The sequence below is a fragment of the Neopelma chrysocephalum genome, unplaced genomic scaffold (genome assembly GCF_003984885.1).
Source record: "Neopelma chrysocephalum unplaced genomic scaffold, ASM398488v2 Primary Assembly neopelma1_63, whole genome shotgun sequence".
Lineage (NCBI taxonomy): Eukaryota > Metazoa > Chordata > Aves > Passeriformes > Pipridae > Neopelma > Neopelma chrysocephalum.
In genome coordinates, this window is record NW_020897720.1 from 14404200 (window position 1) to 14424887 (window position 20688).

At 45.6% G+C, this 20688-nt stretch overlaps 1 protein-coding gene across 4 annotated transcripts in view; it reads left to right on the forward strand.

Annotated features, from left to right (window-relative positions):
* FSTL4 (follistatin like 4) overlaps positions 1-20688 on the forward strand; it is a 199137-nt gene that overhangs the window by 83880 nt on the left and 94569 nt on the right. For all 4 annotated transcript variants that reach the window (XM_027682757.1, XM_027682759.1, XM_027682758.1 and 1 more), the window contains 2 exons: positions 14735-14925; positions 18353-18473. In XM_027682757.1, the coding sequence (XP_027538558.1) occupies positions 14735-14925; positions 18353-18473 (312 nt within the window). The remainder of the gene's footprint in view (positions 1-14734; positions 14926-18352; positions 18474-20688) is intronic.

Genomic DNA, 20688 nt, shown 5'->3' on the forward strand with positions numbered 1-20688 from the left:
CCCACTCCTGGATCAGTGTATTTTCCAGCTTCCACCTAACAGATGCAGCTGATAATTTCCTTTTCATAGGTTTTGTAGTCAAAACCTTCAACTGCACTCTCACAGTGCAAAGCAATCTCATAAAGCCTGTGTCAAAGTGCTGTTAAAAGGTGGGCTCAACTCCTCCTCCCCTCTACCTCTTGGTACAAATTTGGGATATTTTCAAGCTCATAAGCAGCACATTAGAAGAGCTGAGGTGCAGATAAGCAGTAGCTGATGGCTTTGAAGCCAAGGGATTCGTTTCATGCTCGATGCTGAGCCTGCTCCCATTTTTATTCCCATTTTATGCAACCTGCACAAGGCTCGACGCTGTCTCACAGCAGGGCCGTGCTGGTGGAGTGATGGAGGGTGTTGCCGGTGACATCCTTCCTCAGAAACGGTCCCTATCTGTCAACCTGCTCATTGCCAAGGCTCCTGCGATTGTACTTTGTCAGCATTTCACTCCTCGAAGGAAGCACTGTAGCTGCAGTCTTTGCTTTTATGGCTCAGTCCCATCTGCAGGTCCCTCTGCCAGGTGCTGTTTTAAACGGGCCATTATCACCCTCCTGAACGCTTTTTATCTCAGGTTCTTCTCCTGGTATTCGTTGCATCCCTCCCTCGGAGAGGAACACGTGGGGAGGGAAGTACCAGGGAATGTGGCATCAGCCAAATGTGCATTAACATTTTGCTTTCTGCATCTCCCTCCCTTCCAAATACGCGCCCGTGGAAAAAGGTGCTCCTGGGTTTATCTTTTTCTCAGATAAAGCTTTTCTAAATGTGTTTTGAGGTGTTAATAAATCAAAACCGGGAAAACAAATTGATTTCAGTGTCTCTCTGGCTTCTAATATTGTGTTTGTTTGGTTTGTTGTGTTTTTTTTTTTTAAGTTCAGGCTTAGCTTTATAAAGCATCTTTTAACCTAAAATCACAGAATGGTTTGGGTTGGAAGGGACCTTAAAGTCTTGTTCCAACACCCCTGCCATGGGTAGGGAACCCAAAAGGCTGTAGAGATCTTCTGCCTGGCAGGAAAATTTAATTCTTTTGTAAGATGTAATGAATAGAAGTTTTGACATTTGAACATCAGTAACAAAGCAGTTATTCCATAATATGCCACAAAGCTCCCAAGGCAAAAGATCCTGATAAAGCTTTCAGGGAAAGGCTGTTTATTAGCAGGAGGAGAGACCATGCATGGCCTTCCTGGGTCAGGGCTTGGTTTGGAAACCTCTGGAGTTGGCTTCTTGTGGAGTTTTCAAATGCCCAAAGTTTCCTGTAACAGCTTCCTCCAGCCTGGAGAGAGGATATTTTTTTTTTTTCACAGCTGAAAATAAATTTATCTCACAGCCATAGATATATTTTCCGCTCGAGTGACTGCAGCTCCAAACATTTTGTGGTATTACAAAATCGTGGCATGTGAAGCATAAAATGTTAGAATATTAGTTTTAAAAGTTTTGGGGCTGTTTGGCTGCAATTGTATCAAAAAGAACAAAACTCAAGAGGTTACTTAACTTGCTTGGATAAGCTTGAGCTGGGAGCTTGGTCCCATTAATGTGACTGGCCACTGCTTATCAGAGGGCATCAGCCAACAGAGGGAATGGTTAATTTATTTTCATTCTGTGGACATGGATGCAGACAAAGCTATCAAAGGATGCTCTGAATCGTGTGTTGTTTTTCTTAGAGGGGTCATTCCAGCCCAGGGAGATGAAATTACCCAACGTGTGTCTTACAGGGGTTGGAAATTAAACACAGGAAATGCATTTATTTATTTATTTGTCTATTTATCTGTTTGTTTATTTACTTACTGGCTGCAGGGAAGAGATACTGAAATAAATAAGCACAGACCTTGATTCCAGTTGTCTTTTCTGTGCTGCAAAGTCAGTGATACCCCTCCCATGGCAAAACTGGGGTGAGGGCAGTGGGAGCAAACCTCTGCAGAAAGGGAGGGCAGGGGAGAAGAATGTGACCCCCCTCTATCTGCAGCATGAATATGGGAACTTGAATTTCCTTTAAAGGCAGACTGATAAAGCCATGGGAGACTTTGGTGCTGTTTGGATTGCCTGGCTGTGGTTTTGGGATATATGGAAGTCAGACTGGGCTGTAGGAGGACAGGAGACTGTGGGTGCACAAGTTGCTTTCGTTGCCTCCGTGTGGTTTGGCTAAATTTTGAATTAAAGCTTGAACACTGAGTCTTATTTTTATTTTTTTGTCACGTTTGAAGTGGTTTAGCAGGAACCTGGAGTGATACCCCTTAGTTTGTAGATCACAAAACCTCCTGGTGTATGAGAAAGCCCTGGCATGACCCTGCTTCTAATAAAGGGCGTTAAATTCCTTGGCTCACCTCCCAGAGCAGGAGCTTTCCCTCGTTTTCCATGTGGTGCTAAAGACAAGGAGAAAAGCATTTGGGCAAGCTGATTTGACTCTCATTATTGTGGAGGCTTTGCAGGTGCTTTAGCAACAGCCCCACATGATTAGAGAGGGTTTCACTGGTGTGGTATCAACAAGCCTTGTTATCTTACAGAGCCTGACCTGTGGGAAGGGCTCACTTACATAAAACCTAATTACATCACTTCCTCAGGGCACTCAGGATCAGACCTTTGCCCTGACTGTAATGCCAACACTCGGAGGTGCAGTGAGTTATTCCTGCCCTGAACTGCAGGTTAAGCTGCATTAGTCTCCTGAAAAAAAAGAAAGAAAATCACTTTGGGCACCCTGTTTCTGGGAGTGCAAGGCATGAGCACCACTTCTTCTTTCAGAGCCCTCAACAAATAGAATTTATGTCAATAAAACTATGTTAAACCCGACTTACTGTTATCAAACTGCCTCTTTGAGCAGAGAGCAGCTAAATCTGTGCAGCATTTTAACATCCTGCTCTGCTGCAATATTGAATTTTAATCTCCACTGTAATAAACCTCAAGAGTTTCATCCTCTTCAGGGGGGTTGAGTTTCATTTGTGTCCTGTGCTGTGTGGACACAGCTGGGTGGGATTGGGATGATCAGTGTGGGAATGAAATTGGGAACAAGCCCAAACCCTTGGGAACACTTCAGGATCACTGTAAGGGCACAGAGCTGTGTCAGTTCAGCAGAGCCCAGGGGTGCCTTGTTTGGATCTGCCACTTGTGTTACAGTTAAGGCACTTGAAATAAATATTGGGTGTTATGAACGTGAAGCACAGAGTGAAATGAAATGATTTTCTGGCATGTGAAGCAAATTCGTAGTTGGGGGGGGGGTCTCTTAAAGTGATGTTTGGGCAGGAAGGGGTTAAGATGGTAAATGTGTTTTGAAGGGTGTCCTGTAAATGGCTTAAACTCCTTCTTTTGGGAGGGTCTGGAGATGTGCTTTCACCTTCTTCCTTCCTTCCTTTCTAACCCCCAAACCCTCTCTGTCCCCAGGGGAGTGGGTTTGCCGTGGGAGGGGCAGTCCTTGTCCGTGTGAGAGATGGAAATTTGGGGAGCCCCTTTCTTCAGGGAGGTCTGTGGGGAGCCTGGTGAGGCTGAGCATGAGCTGCAGCCCTGCAGGATGGGGACAGAAGTGGCAGCCCCAGCCATGCAGCAGGCAGCTCCCTGGGGGATATTTCTCCCTCGATCCTGGCTCTTAAACTGTGCTAATTCCCTTTCATGCAGTGCTCTCGTGGATCAAAACACAGTGATTTATCATTCATGCTTCACCCTGGAATATGTCACTCCCGGGGCAGAAAATCTTCTGGAAAAAACATGTTTTCATCCCCTTAGTTCTGTGGTAAGAAGCTTCCCTCTGTACTTCAGTGACATATATAATGAAAAATCCCTCTGCCCGACAGTCGGTGTGGGGATATTGTTATCTTGACAGGCCTCCAGCAGATCTACTGCAGAACTGGTACCCTGAACTGCAGAAAGGTTATTTGCCTTGTCAATGGCAAAGCACTTCCAGTGCTCAGATAACTGTCCCATTCATCATCCATCATTATAGGGCTTAAGAGAAAATATCAAAAAAAAAAAATCCCACAAAGAAAGAGGAGAGGAATTCATCCCCAAAATTCAGCCTGTAGCATCAGTGAGCTTTTATTTATTTATTTATCCTGTTTCTTGATCTGCTGCATTTGCTACTCATAACGTGGCTTTAGAGTAGAAATACAGATCTCGTTGTTTCTGTTGCTTGGGCTCAGAAAGGAGGGGCAGGAGGAAGGGGTGTGGGTTTGTGGTGTAAAGGGGAAGTCAGAGTAGACGTGTTTGTGTTTTCCTCTCTGTTGGAGCCCTGAGAGCCATAAATGCTCTGGTGCAGGCAGGTCAGGGCTGCTCAGAGGTGTGCCTGGGTTGGATGTTTTGGTGGATTGGGCAGGAGGAATTGGAGTCCTCCTTTGCATTGTTTGTCACATGGAAAGGATCGGTTTTATCACTTTATGTAGCTGGGACGTTCTATCATTAGGTGGCAAAATTTGACTCTCCATCGAGGAGAGTGGGCTCTGTTGGTTTCTGGAGTGGCATGAATTGTGTATGACACATTATATATATAATTGTGTGATTATAATAACAAACATCCAGCTATTCTTTGGCAAACCTTTGTGTCTACTACAGTGGAGTAGTCTTGACCTCATCAAATTCTGGAGGAGAAGGCAGACTCTCCTGCATACACGTGCATGTAATAAATGTTTCCCTTTTATCTGTTGTTTCTGGACTAATTGAAGAGTTTTCTGTGTGAAGTTTCTTTTTTTTTTCCCGTTACAAGTACTTTCTCCCCCTCGTGCATGTTTTCCTCTTTAGAAGTTAACATTTCATAATTGCAGTAATGCCCTTTAGGGTGTGTGTTGCGGGCTGGTAATGAGCTGCCTGAGAGGTCTCCTAATGACATCTGAACAACAGGCACAGCACATCGTTATCAGACCGTTCCACACGTCCTTAACAATAATAAATACTCCTGCTTACTGTAATTACACATATTGTCCTTCAGTGCTCGGCGAGAGGGGACTGGAGACTCCACAGTTCAAGTGCAAAGTGGGGAAGCGCCGTAAATCCTGAAATCAATCCTGAAATCAGCCGCGTTTGGCAGAGGGTTCCTCCGAATGCCTTTGGCTGTGAGGGTGTGGAAGGGCACACAGTCTGGGGAGAATGATGGTGTTTTTCCTCTTGCATTCGGATGGAAAATGTCACAGGAACTATTTGCCTGTGTGTGCAGGTCCCCTCTGCTCTCCCTGTCGTAAACATCACACACCTTCTGAGCGGGGATGTTCCTGGGAGAACAGGGAACAGTGGGCTCAGAACAGTAACAGTGGGCTCAGAACTGCTGAAAAAGTTCTGTGAGAGAGGATGAAGCTGAACTATGGCAGATCCTCATGACAGAAGGTAGAGTTGTCTCCAAGAAGGCAGCAGGGAAAATCTGTGTACATGAATACCCACCAAAAGAATTAAGGTTCTTGACTGCATCCCTCACCAAGGCTGGAGTGGGGTGGCTTTTATTATGCACCTTGCTGGCCACTTTTTCCATGCATGCTTCTTACAAATGAAACCCCAGACAATAAAACAGAAAAATACCTTTAGCAGGGATTCTGGTTCCTGGAATCCCAAGCCCTGAGTGGTGGTGGAGCATTCCCTCTGACAGCAGAGCCAGGGAGCTGTTTGGAAAGGGAAGTGTTTCAGAGCACAGCAGGAGCAGCAAAATTTGCATTAGTGCCAGAGGACTTCAACGTTTATTAAAGCTTCCAAATAACACATTTGCTATCTACAAGGGTTTGATAGATGTACCAGTCAGCCATAAAAAAGTGAGCATTGCTCACTTCCCAGAGGAATCCAGACAATTTTGCTTTCTCTAATAGGAACGAGGTAGAGGATTGTAAGATGTCAAACAGTAGATTGTGTAGTGTCTCCAGTTGAAGCAGAAACAGTGAGCAAATGTCCTGTTTGTGTAACAAAAGCCTGGTTGGTTTGGTTAATTTAAATTATAGGATGTCTGCATTCAAGTAGTAAAGACATTTTCCATACAGAAATGGGGAATGAGGGTTGGCTGCAGTGCAGAGCAGGCCTGGCTTCCTGCACACTTGGATTGATGGACCAAGACTCTTCCTGTGTAGCTCTTGAAGTGAAGAGTGAGTGAAGCTAATCACCACTGCACAATAATTAACTCTTCCAGTTTGTGATGACAAGTGGATGTGTCAAATATGGCTTCAGGTGCTTCAAAATGGCCAGAAACATTTTGTTTAATTATTATTTTCCTGTCCTGCAGATTGCTCAGAAAATAACCTTTACCAAAGCCTCACTGTCTTCCCAGGCTATTTCAATCCAGTGTTTCTCAGTCACTGAATCAATTCCTTACACTGTGAGTTTGTTTTGGGTTGGGATCTCAAGTAATTAGACATCCTTAAGCTCATTTTGTTGTTACTGTTGAAACAGCTGCATGTGGGACATTTTCCTCTCCTTCTCCCCTCCTCTCTTGGCTGAAGCTTAGGATGCAGCATCACTAATTCAGCTTAATAGTTTTTACAAAGCAAAACAATACAATCTGAAGACAAAATATAATTTAGAGAGTACACAACAGGCACGGGGAGCTGAGTGTGTGAGAGTGTGTGTGTAAGATCAGTCTCTGCTTGGAGTAGTAGATTTATAGGAGAGCAGGCTGTGTTGTGAATAAATTAATGATTAGAAAGAGCCAGTTTTGGGTACAGGACTCATGCATAATTCACTGGGGATTTCTGTTGTGTTTACACTCACCAAGTAGTGTAGGAGTTACTCAGAGTTGTTTGCCCTGACTGCGTTGTGTTCCCTCTTCATCTGCACTCATGTTCCTGACATTGTTTCTTCCCTCTGGTTTTACAAACATTTTTAATTTTTTAACACCAAAAAACCCAGTTAATACTCAGCAGGCAGCAAATATAAAACCAGCAATCAGAAGAACAACCTTGTTTGCCTCTGGTACGAGCTCTCCCAACCCAGGCATTGCTGTGTCACATCTTCCTTGTGCTGAACAGCATTTGGGAATGTTGTCTGAGGGCATCTCTGGGATGTCCTGGTGGGATGAGAGCAATCAGCCACTGTCATCTTCTAGGAATCCCTGGCTTGGGAATGGTTTGGGCTCTCTGCAGATTGTGCAGCATCACTCTGTAGTGCCAGGGAGGGTCTGACCAGCTCTGAACTGTGGGAAAGCCACCTTGGAAAGCCAAAGGTTCTTGCACACGTGGCCGTGGTCGTTTCGTTGCCCATCAAGGGATGATAAAATTCCCAGGAAAGAATAAAACCCCCCAGTCATTTAGAGGGTGAGCTGCCTTAGTGAGAGCCTTGGTATCCCACAGAGAGGACAGGTAAGACATGAGATGATCCCAACACCTGGGGAGGTGACGTGGGGGATGCGAGACTTACGGTTTGAGGCACCAGAGGAATGCGTAACAAAATTCAGTAGATGGAAATTGGAGGTAAACAAATTAAAAATAAAATATGTTTGCCCACTGAGACTAAGTAATCATTTGAAAAATTGCTCTTAGGTGCTTAAATCAGGGCTGGAAGCCTTGCTAGGAGGTGTGCTACAGAGCAAACAAATTATGGAGCTGCTGCAGGGAAAAGCTCGTTGGGTTTGGTGCAGGAGGTCAGAGTGTGCACATGATCCCTCCTGGCTTTAAAAATCTATAAATCTGTGGCACGCTGCCTAGGTGGTGATAGGCACTTGATAAATTACATTTACTGTGTGTTTTCCCCCCTGAAAGCTTCCTCCTGCCTCCCTCCCCAGGGCTGCTCCTGCTCCCTCCCAGGCAGGACACAAATCTAGGACTTGCCTTTGGGCTTGGCAAACCAAGTTGTAATTCTTGGGCTTCCCCAGAAAGGCTGCAAATCCATCCATCTCTTCCTGTGCATTTGGGGCTGAGGCATGTGATTCATTTAGGTTTATGCAGTTTGGAAGGTAGTTGTTTGAGGTAGGAATGGAGTTCTTGTTTATAGAACTGGGAATTAATATTCTCATGCTGTAAGTTTTTAATATATTTTTAAAACTCACAGGGTAATAGATGGGTGCTTTTTTCTTGTAATAAAATGAAATATTGAAATAAATATACACTGAGGAAAGCTTTAACTCTTCCAGGTTGTAAATGTCTATTGTTTAATAGTATCCACTTCATGGCTTGCATTCCATTCCATTTCTGTGATAAATTTGGTGAGCTCCCAGTTGCTGCTAAACTGTATATGGATAGCTGATAAATGAACATCTTATTAGTTGAAACACATCCCTGGGATAAGCAAGTTAGTTGGGGGTTTTTATTGTTAATTGAATTTTTTTCAGCAGAGGCAGCTGAAGGATGTTCATGGATTTGCAGGATGTTGAACATCTGCTCCTCTTAGCGGGGGCTTCACCAGAGTTTCACTTCACCAGAGTTTCAGTTCACCTGCAAATTCAGATCAGGAGTAAAACAGGCACTTAGGCTTGGAGGGGTTTGGCTGGGAGTAAAGCAGGAGTGCAGGCAGTGCTGTGATGGGAACAGGATGCAATTAGCAGCGTTGCTAAATGTCTCATCAGCTTCCTCTGTGCACAGGGATGGTCTTGGGAGATGTTTGGAGGCTCCAGTGTTGTTGTCAGGTGTTACAGGAGCATTGAGGGGGTACCTGCAGTGACATTGCTGGAGGTTTATTGGAGGCTTTCTCTGGATTAGCAGAAGTTAAATGGCTGATAAAATGAAGTTTTACAGATTAAGATCTGGGTTAATTTTTGTTCATGCTAAATGAGTTTGCTCCAGCCTAGTGTAGAATGACAGAATCATTAAGGTTGGAAAAGACCTCCAAGATCCTCGAGTCCAACCTTTGACTGAACACCCCCCTGCCCACGACACCATCTGCTGAAGTGCCACATCCACTCGTTTTTTGGACACTTCCAGGGGTGGTGACTCCACCCCTTCCCTGTCAGCCTGTTCCAATGCTCAGCTGCTCTTCCAGTGAAGAATTTTTTCCCAATATCCAACCTGTGGCACTTCCAGCCTGTAGAAGTCAGAGCTGGGAAGGTTCAAAGCTCTCAGGTGTCTCTAAACTGCAAGAAGTGTGTGAATCCCACAAAGGTTTCTCCATGTTCTCCTGTAATTGCTCAGAGGAGGCTGTTCATGCAAATTGGTGAGAAAAGCAGGTATTTTCCTCTCCTTTCCAACCACGTAGGAAAACTAGGAGGGAAGTCCATCCAACCTCTGCAGAAATAAGCGATTAAAGGAAGAGGGAGATAGATAGAAAGAGACAGATAAAAATTGTGCATGGAGGAGTGGGGATTTGCAAGGAGACCCCTGAAGAACTGAAGTCATCTTTAATTTTCCTGTCCCCGTGTAAACCTGCTCTGTGGAGTCAGAGAGGCCACGAGGCAGCAGAGCAGTGGGGTAAAGAGTTCACATGAAGTCTCACTCAGGTTCAGCAGGCTGATGCCTTGGGACCACTCTTCCTCTGTTCAGGCATGCCAGCACTTTCATTTTGTATGCAGGAAAATGGGCTGGTGCTGATGAGCAGTTCTGCTGTAAATGGCACAAGAATTAAGGAGCCATGCTCAGAAATAAATTTGTATCCCGTAGCATTTTAGTTTAGTCGTTTTCTGACACTTCTCACAATGCCAGATAAAGCCTGAGTGAAGCATAGAAAAGGGTGGGCTGTTTGAAAACAGGACTTTGCTCCAATCTCTTTAATTTTGTCTAGAAATGTTATTTTCGTAACCGCATCTTTGCTGCCCCATGGATACAGATCAGAAAACAAAGTTTAGTGCTCTCATCTCCTGCTCTAAATTTCTTCCTGGAGCTTGAAAACTGCCCTAGGAGCAGCTGAAAATAGCCAGCACGGGCTGAGAGGAACTGTCAGATAAAATGACACCCCCCATGCCTCCTGCCTGAGAAATGACACTCTCCAGCCTGCTCCAAACTGCTCTTTATTACCACATTTGGTGGTGCTGAGGGGTTGCCTTGAAAATTAGTGCCACTGGAGCTCCCCTCTGGTGGTGAGTTATTTGTGCTGGGTTGTTATTATCGTCCCCTGTGGTGACAGGGACATGTCCTGCCACGGGAGGTGGGTTTTGGGCAGGTGATGGAGGGATCCAGGGAGCCAGAGGGGGTGGCAACTCTGCATGGGATGCCAGGTTGTTGTGCAGTGACAGCTGAGCCTGGCTCAGGGTTGGGATCAGCAGCAGGGCTGCAGATTTTCCCAGGATCACAATGTGCTGAGTTGGAAGGGACCCACATTTGCAAGGGCTGGAGCTCAGACCTGAGGTTCTGTGGGCTGCAGTGGGTACCTGTGCCACCCAGGGGAACCTCCCCCAGAGCTTTTGAAGGGTCCCAAGCAGTTTGAATCCCCTTGTGTGGATGGATATTCCCACACTCCTGTCCCCAGCCTGGGTGCTCGTGGCTGCACAGCTTCCCAAAATCTCATGGATTCTGGGGAGAGCTGCAGGTGCCCCTCGTGCAGCCCCAGGAGTTGTGGGGTAGAACAGCTCAGGAACCAGTGGGGCTCAGATCCTTTAAAGACCTCTGTGTGTGTTCAGGCTCCCAGCTCCTGTCAGGACAGTGCAAACCAAGGTCTCTGAGATTGGTGCTCTGTAGGTGTTATCAGATCGTTTTTGATATTTAAAGAAGTACTGACATTTCTAGTAATCATTGCATTGTAAGGCACCTTGTACAGGAATATTTCACTGGGAGATGAGTTTTCCCATCAAAGCAAGCTCTGCACTCGCTCAGTTTATTTTTATTTTGTAACCTGCATTCCTTTGAAGGACACTTTCATCCCCAGCCTTGCTGTTCCTCTCTTATCTGCTCGTGGCTTGGAGATTGCTCAAGGATCCCACTGTAAAAACCTGCAGCAATTCCCAGAAACCAGGAGTGAAATTTTTAAAGAGGGCAATTATTGAGGGAGCTGGATTAATGATCTGTCATTGCAATTTAGCCACATTCACCACTGACCTTTCACAGGGAGGATGCTCTTGATAAATGTAGTTCATTACTGAGTTCTGACATGAAAACAGAATGGCATTCTGTGTTTCTTGGCAGGCTGATCAATATTTTATCTGCCAAAGCATGCAGATGCTAAACAGGATGAATAACATCTCTGCTGCAAAACAGAGCAAGAAGCAGCATTGGTGGGAGCGAGCAGAGCATGGAAATGTGACACTTATTGGCCACACTTTAGCAATCAGACCTTCATAACCTGCATTTTTCTTTTGCTTTTCTTCTGTCTGATTGTTTTTCTTTGCCCGTCTGGTTGGTTTTGTTTGTTTGTTTTTAATTTGGGCAGTGCCGGGCTTCGTTGGTTTTTGAAAGTGCTGCAAATGGATGAAAAAGGGCCTTGTTTCTGTGGAGATCTTCCCCAGCATGGAGAGGGAAATCCTGGATTCCTTTGGCCAGGGTTCTTGCAGTGTGTGATTCCTCACTTTTGGCTCCTTCCTACATCAGACAAGCTGCAGGTTTTGGGGCTTGAGGATGGAGAGCCACTGGAGGCTGCTGCTAGAGGATGTATTTAATTTCTAAAATTTAAGTAAAAATTGCCAGAAATCCCTGTGTGTTGAACATGGAAAGTGTAGTGAAGTTTGATCCAAAGAGCACTAAAAGCTGCACCTTATGTGAGGGTTGTTTGAAGGCCACCAGCATTTTCCTCTGAGGGCTCTAAATCAGCTGTAGGGGTGTCCCTCCCAGGTACAGGCTGGTGCTCACTAATGGAAACCACAAAGCAGAAACAGAGGTGGAAGCAAACTAAATAGATTTCCCCGTCTTCATTAGCCTTAGATACATCTCTGGGTTTAAGATTTGACTGAAAATAAAACTCCAGCTCAGCGAAAAATATTATTGCAGTAGCTAAAACAGTATTTACAACAGAATTGCAGGAGTGCTTGATCACATGGATAAAGCAATCAGTTTGTCTCTTAAATGAGCTGGTGATTGAATGAAAGAAATTTTCTCATGCTGCCTTCACAAACCATCAAATGACACGATGGGGGGAAAAGAAGGCAAGAATAATAAACACAACTAATAGTAGCTGAATAGCCTTAATTTTACTGTAAAATGAGACTGATCCCATGTGGGCCCAAGTGCTCTGTGGAGGTTGCTTAGAGGGAGGGAATAATTTATCTGCTGCTAAATATCCCTGAGCAGTGAGAAACTCCAAACTGGAAGGGTCTGAGTTCAGGGTGGGAAATAAGCCTTGTCTTGCAGTTCTTGCTGGAGGAACAGGAGGGCACTGACCTGAGTGGGAGCACATGTCCAGCCCCTGTGTCCTCTCTCACCTTCTCAAGTCGTGGTGCTTTTGAAGTAGCGAGCACAAAATATGAAGGGTGAAAAAAAACCTTGACAGGAGATGGGTTTGCTATCAGAGAAGTGCCTCCCACCTGGAATTTTAATTGGGTTTTGGTTGGAGTGGGACCAAGAGGTCCAAAATGTTGCAGCTCAGCAAGAAAAGGACAGGATCATTAGTTGTCAGTGTGCCAGAGTCTTCTGTTATTTTTCAGAGGAATAATGTTTGGAAGTCTTTGGGGAGCTGCTCTACAAGGGTATTGTCCCTGGGGTGAGACCAGATTTAATGCAACAGGATCGGTGATGGATTTAAAATAAAAGTTTGTTTTAAAACTGACATTACACAGAATAAGGCTATTTACATTATAGAGAAATTACACTGTGGAGGTGAGGGCATCTGAGGGGAAAGGCTGGATGTGTTGATGCTGTTGGGGGGAGGTGGTTGATGCCCACAGAGTGTGGGTGCTGCAGGGTCTGCTCCAAGGCACCAGCCCCTGTGCTCTGCACTAAAACAAACAGATTTGCACCAAGAAACAGCTGCCATTCCTCATCCTGCCAAGCTCTGCCACTCAGCAGATGAGCAGAAAGGGATCATGAACCCCCTGTACCCCTTGGGGCACGTGGATGTGTTTCCTCAGGGAGGGTGTGTTAAATCAGAGCATGTTCCCTGGAGAAGGGCTGGATGGCACAGTGGGAGCTCTCAGGGTCACCAGGGCTCAGGCTGATTGCTCCAGCCAAGCTGGTGTCACTTCAGGGACAGTGGCTTGGGGGCTTTTCCCTGATAATAACCTGTTTCCCTGGTCAGGGGCTGAGGGAAGCATTTCTATCAGCCTGCAGCAGGGTGATGAGCACAGGCACCAGTGATGCCACAGCCCTGCACTGCTCCCTGTCCTTCCCTGGGCTGCCTGTGAGGATCCCTTAAGACCAGCCCCATGTTTGGCACAGGGTGACATTCAGAAGTACCGTTTATGTTTGTGGAACTCTCTGAACATCAGCTTCCCTACGTTCATTTTTTACCTCACAGTCGCAGGACAGATGAATTTATTCACTCAGGAAAACAGCAGAGCCAATTTAATATGTGTGGGGATTACAGAGCTGAGCGTGGAAGTCTGTAACTGAAGCCCTGTAATCTGGAAGGTAACATGCTGGAGAGCAACCCTGACAGCAGGATTTAGAGAAACTGCCAGTTATTACTCAGTGTTAACGACTCCAGGAGCTCCTCAAGTGCAGGAGCAGAGCTGAGTGGGGCTGTGCACGCAGACAGAAGGGCCTGATTTTGCCCTTCAGGAGCTCAGTCCTTTGCAAGGATTGATTCCCAAAAACTCGGTCTGAGAAACTGCTCAGAGACTTTTTTTTATCTTTAAGCAGCAAGGTATTTGTTTATTCAACATTGGGAGCAAGCCAGCTTGCGCTGGACAGACTTGCTCGACTTGCAAGTGCAAAACTAAGCCATTTTATACACTTTAGATACGTGGTTACATCATTTATTATACATATTAATAAGTAGGCTGGTCTCTGGGCAGAGTCTTTGTGCAGTCTTCCACTGTGGGGGTCTTCTCCTCAAGCCTTCATCCCTCTGCTGGTCACCATGGATGTCTTCCTCAATTTGACCTCTTCAAATAGGCGACCTGAATTCTTCAAGCTTGCAAAATCCTGGCTCTGGGCCTTCTAGATCTTATTCAAATGTCCAGTTTACCTAATTTATTACTGTGTGTGTTACTCGATTCTTTCTATAATAAGGCCTTTGGTGCAGTGAGCAGAACAGAACATGAGATTAACCAGTGCTCCTAAAATGTTCTTCCAGCAGCACAGGTATTGGGGTTTCTTAGCAGGCCAAGATACCTCAGTTAACTCTTTTAGGCCTGGCTCCTGTTTCAAGCTCAAGGTCAATGCCCGTGTGTGCTGGTTTAAAAGTTAACCAGCAGGGGAAATGAACTCAACTCAAAAGAGAGATTTATAAGTCAGAATAACAATTTATTAAAATAATACAATAAGTATAATTATACAGACAGACAATTGGTTTTAACCCACAAAACCCAAATGTATAACCCAGCACCCTGGGGTATGAACAAAAGTGGTGTTCCTTGGCCCCCCCGAGTCCAAAGTAAAAGGAGAGGGGAAAAACCTGCTGGTGGGAGAGCTGCTGCAGTCTGGTCAGAAGTGGTGATTGCAGTCCAGTCGAGGGGGGTGGTCTCAGTCTAGTTGAGAGCGGTGGTCTGCAGTCTTCCTCTGGATCCCACGAGCGGTGGAAAGGTTCCGAAACTCCCAGTTTCTATATTCTCCAGGCAGGAGTGCTCAGTCCCTCCCTCAGAGCAGGGAATTCCATAAAAGGGTATCAGAGCGGGGAATTCCATAAAAGGGTATGAGGACAGGAACATCTTCCCACCTCACAGGCCTCTATTGACAACAGTTTCTGGGCAATGGCATGGAAGGCTATAGAATACACAGTTTTGGGTTACACCCATCCAGTGATGAATTGGTCCCAGCCGTTCTAACCAGGACACCGTGGTCAGTGGTGCTGTGTTGTCTTGCAGGGGACCCCTGTAGCATGGCAGACTACAGCAGGCTCAAGAGCATCCTGCTGGACCTGCAGGCCCGTCGGCAGAGCCCCCCCAGCAGCCTGGCCAAGGACAGGGGGGCCCAGAAGCGCTTCCTGATCGAGGACCTGTTCAAGCACTTGGATCTGAACAGTGATGGGCATCTCAGCAGCTCCGAGCTGGCTCAGGTGGGTCTGTTGTTCAGTGGAAGTGGAATTATGGAGTGGTTTTTCCATTCAGTGCAGCAGCACTGGGTTGGGAGCGGTCGTTTGTCCCCGTCCAGCAGGCAGAGGAGGAAAATCCAACCCAGCCAGTGAGTCTCTCTCTGCACCTCCTGGGAGTCAGCGTTGTCTCAAACATTTGAAGCTCCCCTTCAAACACAAAACATGGCAGTCTTCCAGCCCCATCCGTGCTCCTGAAAATAGATACTAATCCTCGCTGCTACCTGTCGTCTTCTGAAGTATTTCCAGCAGCCGGTTGGGGGAGAATTAATTTGGATTTTTTTAGGTGCATGTGAGTAAGGCAGAAATCTCTTAGTTCTTCCTCCCTGCCTTCTGGACTGTGCATTAGCATGGAGTAATGTGACAGCAAAGTTGGAATGGTTCTCAACATGGTTATTGTCCCAAAATCCCTGGGCAGATGCTGAGATGTTGATTAGCAGAACTTGATAAAAAAGGTGAGAGCTTGAAAAAACTGTTATTTCTAATTACGGGCAGGCTGTGCTGCTGGAATTCATCTCATTGGTCAAGGGAACCAAACAGGCAGCCCAGGCACTCCATCCAGGCACTCTGTGTCCTCAGCTTGCTCTGTGCACGTGCAGACCTGGGAAAACAGTCCTGTAAAATGTCTTTTCCATTTATTATGTCATCCATTAGAGGAATTAGAAGCAAATGCCTTTTTTAGAGCCTTTTGGAAGCCAGTCCCTGCCTGGGACCCATTCCAGTTTCCAAAGCTGGCCCTTCATAGAGTCAGAATGGTTTGGGCTGGAAGGGACCTTAAAGCTCATGTTGTTCCAACACCTCCCACCAGCTCAGGGTGCTCAGAGTGAGTTCAGCCCTTGCCCTTCAGGAGTGTCCCATCCCTGCTCTCCCTTCCCAGGGCACACAAAGCACGATGCAGGTTCATACCTGCTCCTCCCTGAGCTCCCTCCTCTCTGGGACAGTTTGCATTTTAATCCTCAGGCTGTTGACACGATGCTCAATCCCTTCCACACGATTCAGAGTGTCACTGTAAATTCCCTTGGATCTCAGGGCTGGGAATATATACAATACTTCATCTGAAGGCCATGATTTTTTCATAAAGACATGGTAGGTATAATAAAACACTTTCATCTGAATTCAAAGCCAGCTTTTGAATAGTGGCCTCTAAGTCTCTGTTCTGCTCTCCAGTTTTTTTGCCCTTTTTACACAAAACTTATTTTGTCGGGATATTAAAACTCAACTTGCATGGAAACAAAGGTTTGGAGCCTGCAAGGCATTGCATTGGGAAGAATCAATGACCTGCATTGCAAAGGATTCAGTGTTGGAAGGTCTGCCTCAGAGTGCTTTGTTTGCAGATGTGCTCGGAGCCCATGTGTCTCTCAAGAGCAAGCACAGACCTTGGCTGCTGTGATTGCAGTTCTTCTGTTCTCATTGTTATCAAAATCCATCAGTGTGCCTGAACATCTGGAGCCCACTTCAGCTGGGTGGAGCAGAATGAAGTTCAGCCCCAGCCAGGAGCCCTCTCACCCGACATCCTCCACACAGTGTGGCCACCAGCACGGCTGAGCTGGCAGAGGGATCACCCCTCAAAGGATGAAATAATGCCCATTAATGCAGAATTTAGATAAGCCAGGAATGCTTTTAATCCTGAGCTGAGTGGCACCAGCCTTGGGCCCCTTGGTGGGAGCGTGGCTGAGTCCTGGCCAGGCTGGGGACACGTCTGTGGGGCAGCTCTGGGCTCTCCCCAGCATTCACAGTTCATGTGTAACATGTCAGTTCTTCATTTTCCTCTTTAACAAGGTGATTTTCATGTGCTCTTACAGGACCAGTTTATCCACCCAGGTTTCAAGGGACTTTTTTTTTTTTTAGGTAATGAGCAATTTTCAGTTATGCAGGTTACACTCTAAGCAGGGCTTTTCTTGCCTCGTTAGGTAGATTTGTGATTGATTTGCATTAGCTCCTTAATTTGAAGCTCTCTGCAACTTTACAATTCCCCCAAAGATGGGAATTTCATTGCCCATGGGCAGAGCAAGCTGAGCTGAACGTGGTGCAGTGGGAGCTGAATGTGGTGCAGTGGGATCTTGTTCTCTCTGGCTGCTGGATGAGCTGGTTCTGTGCATCTGCTGTGTTTTATTTAGAAGAAAAATAGTCTCTTGAGCACCGTAACCTTGTCTTCAAGGAAAAAAATTGAGGCAGGTAACGTGCACTGCTGCAGAAAAAAGGAATTTTTAAGACTTTTAGGAGGCTTGTTGCAGAGGGATTGACCCCAGAGGAGGAACTGGAAGCAGAGTCTCTCCAGGGGTGATGGTCCTGCAGCACTGCAGCACCCACTGGTTTGTCCTCCACGACAGAATTGCTTTGAGCAAAAAAAGTGGCAGCAGATGGTCCATCCCCCTCTATTTAGAGCTGTTTTGCCTGACTGCTGGCAGACCCCATCCAGTATTATCCCTCTGGACCTAGCAGTGAAATTCCCCTGTAGTTTTGCAACCATGGATGTACAGGGCTATTAACAATGGTGGTAACTGGGTTGTTATTTTTATTTAAATCTTTAATGTATTTTAAAGTTGGGTTCATAAGTCTGCTAAATGTGTTGCAGCTGAAGTGTTTTGCACTTGTGTTTTTTCTTTCCTGACATGAAATCAAAAGGACAAGTAAAAACTTGTCAATCTTATGAAAAGTTAATCAATTTTCAATACAAACACAGACAAAGGGAAATTTCCATCTTTACAACATTGATCTTGGAAGTTATGGTTGATCTCACTTGTATTGAATATTTTTACTTGCTAGGTGAAGGGTCATTTTTTTTAGCATTATTACTTTAAATTGCTTCAATATAATGGGCCAAGACTAGAATAGTAAATAAAAGAGTCCCTGGGCTACAGCAAAAAGCCTTCCTGGCTGGAAGATGCAGCATTTCAGCAGTTTCCTTCATGTTCTACAATAAATTCAGAGGACCCAAATGAAATTTTGAGGATACAAAAGAAACAAACTGTCGGGGGCTGGAAAAGCACATTAATGTTGAGTGCACCATCCACTCTTCCCCATCCTGGTCCCAAAAGCAGGGAATACAATTTTGTCCTTCCTCACAGAGGAGAAAGGAAAAGCAGACCTTCCTTCTTCCCTGCTGAATATTTATTTTTCAATACATTTGTGAAGTGAAAATTCATTTCTGTGCTGCTGCTGCTGCTGCTGAAGGAAGAGTCTCACCCTCAGCAGTCCATGGTCCATGAAGTGCTGCAGGAATATGAACATCAGTTGTATCTTGATGCAAAGCAAATATATAATGATAGATATGATATATCCATAGATAGATAGAGATATAGATATATGTCCCCAGAGTTTATTTAATGAATCTGCTGGGTGAGCCAGGCCAGCAGCCCATGACATGTAAGACTGCCTGTTGTCTTTGCCACAGCTGATGAAGAAGGAGGAGCTGGCAGATGATTTGTTGGGCTGTACCCTGGAGGACCTTCTGCGCTTTGACGACTACAACAGCGACGGGCGCCTGACCCTGCAGGAGCTCTACACGGCCTTCCGTGAGTGCCTGCGCCTCTCCCGGGGCTTGGAAGTGTGTGGATATCCGTGAGGGCACTGCTGCCTGGTGGCTTTTTGTCTTGAATGGCATGAAAATACTCTGGGAGGTTTGTTTTCCTTGCCTGTGCTCCAAAGGGCGAGCGCGGAGCAGGAGGTCGGCGCGAGTGCGTCGGGTTTGTTGTTTTATTCTGTGTTTTGTTGTGGTTCCTGTTGGAGGCAGTGGAGAGGTGTTGGTGGACTGGCCAGGTCTGTAGAGCTGAGTGCGTGGTTTGAGTAACCCTGAGGAAACCAGGCTGAAGCCTGGCCAAAGGTGCTGTGGTGGTATGAGTCAGTTTGCTGTGGGGAAGGTGTTTGAGGGAATATTCCGCCTGGGAATGATGTTTTCTGCGTTTTGTTTCTGTGTTCATAAGTACATTACACTGGGCAATCTTGGCACATATCTCAGCACTGTTTGCAAGGATCTGTGGGTCACAGAGCCACTTAAAAATGTGATAAAATTAGTACCTGTGTTAGCCCATTTCTCTTCATAACTTTATGTTCGTGCTTTAAGTTAAGCATTTGTTGACGTCCTTCCCTGGAAAAGGCCCCACATTGTCTCCTTCACTCGGGTGATAGAAAGTTTTATTGGTGCCAGTTCCTTTGGGATACTAAAAAAGAAAGGCAGAAAATGTGCAGGTTTATTCAATAATCAAGATGGGGAGCTACAATAGTTAACACATTGTGGTTAAAGTGAAAGCAGCATTCAAGCATTGAACCTGTTGAGTGCAGGGAAAGGGCCAACAACAAGCTGGTTATATCTTAGTCTGGATTCCTTTCTAAGGAGAGTAATGTCACCTTGGATCTGTTTGAATCACACGTACTTTTAGTTCCACACAGCACACTCAAACCAGCAGGCATACAGTAAACATAAAATCTCATATATTAAGAAGGCCATAAAGTGAATTAACCCAGCTATAAAGGCTTGACATGCAGTTATTTGGGAGAATATTTGGATCAATGGGTTCTCAAAGTCACAGCAACTCAAACCTAAATTCCAGGAGTTATTTCTATGAGGTTTTGGTTCAGTGAATTTTAAGTAGGCAGTGAAAATAAGACAAGTACAAAATATGAGCCAGTGAATAGAGATAGTATTGATAAACTGCAAAACTATTGTAACAAACCCCAAGGTGTAACAATGACTGTCTGTCAAAGGGATTTTGTATCTGAAGAGAATTGTTCACCATCTGAAGCTGAAAAGCAGACTGCCTTCTCCATTTTCAGTTTTCCCAGAATCTTGGCTTTTATCAAGAGCAGATAATGGCTCATCAGCTTTTAATTTAAACCCAGAGTTCATCGCTTGCAGCTTTCCAAATCGTGGCGACTCTGGAAGCAAACTCAGTCCCTGGTCAAAGTGTATTTTTTCCCCTTATGTTATTAAACGATGTAGGAAAAAAAAAATCTCCAAAGTACTTCAAACACTTTAAACACACACTTTGATTTACGAAAATTTTGTTTATTAAATCCCTGCTTTGTTCTGAGCCAGGCTCTGGCTTGCAGCAGTTTGAAGGTGCAGCATGCTGCACGTTTCTCCTGGTTTTTTGCCCTTTAGAGCGATCCTTTTGTCGCTTGAAGTTCACCCGAGCCAGGCGTGGTGGCAGGCTGGCAGCAGGCTGTGGGGGTGGCTGCTCAGCAAGCTGAGTTAACATAATTACCAGAATTCAGTGGCTTCAGAAAGTCTCAATCCAATTTATCCTCTCAAAAACTCCGTCACATCTGTCTCGGTGCCCCGCGCGCCGGCGGAGTGTCGCAGTGTTGGAAGGGTTTGAGGATGACCTTGGTGATGTGAAGAGCTGCCCAATTTGTCATTCCTGGGCTGCTTTAGAAGCTGCATTTCGTTCCAGAGGGTCTCGTGGCCTTGCTGCACCTCACAGAGCCACAGAACAGGCTCTTTCTCTCACTCCATGGGTGTCTCCTGCCTTCCCTTGACCCATCCTCTCTCTCTGAGACCCAGAGGGCATTTTTTGTCCCCATCGTGTTGATTGCCTGTAAATGAATGAAAAGTGCATGATGAGAGAAAATCCAGTGTTTTACCTTTTCTGAAATCTGGTGTCACCCTTGCAAGCACCACATCTAATAGGTGCTATTTTAATCATCATTTCTAATCGTGCTGATCATTTTCATGCACATTTTAATGCACAGTTTGGGATTATGGACAGAAATAGTGGCCTTCCTACTAAA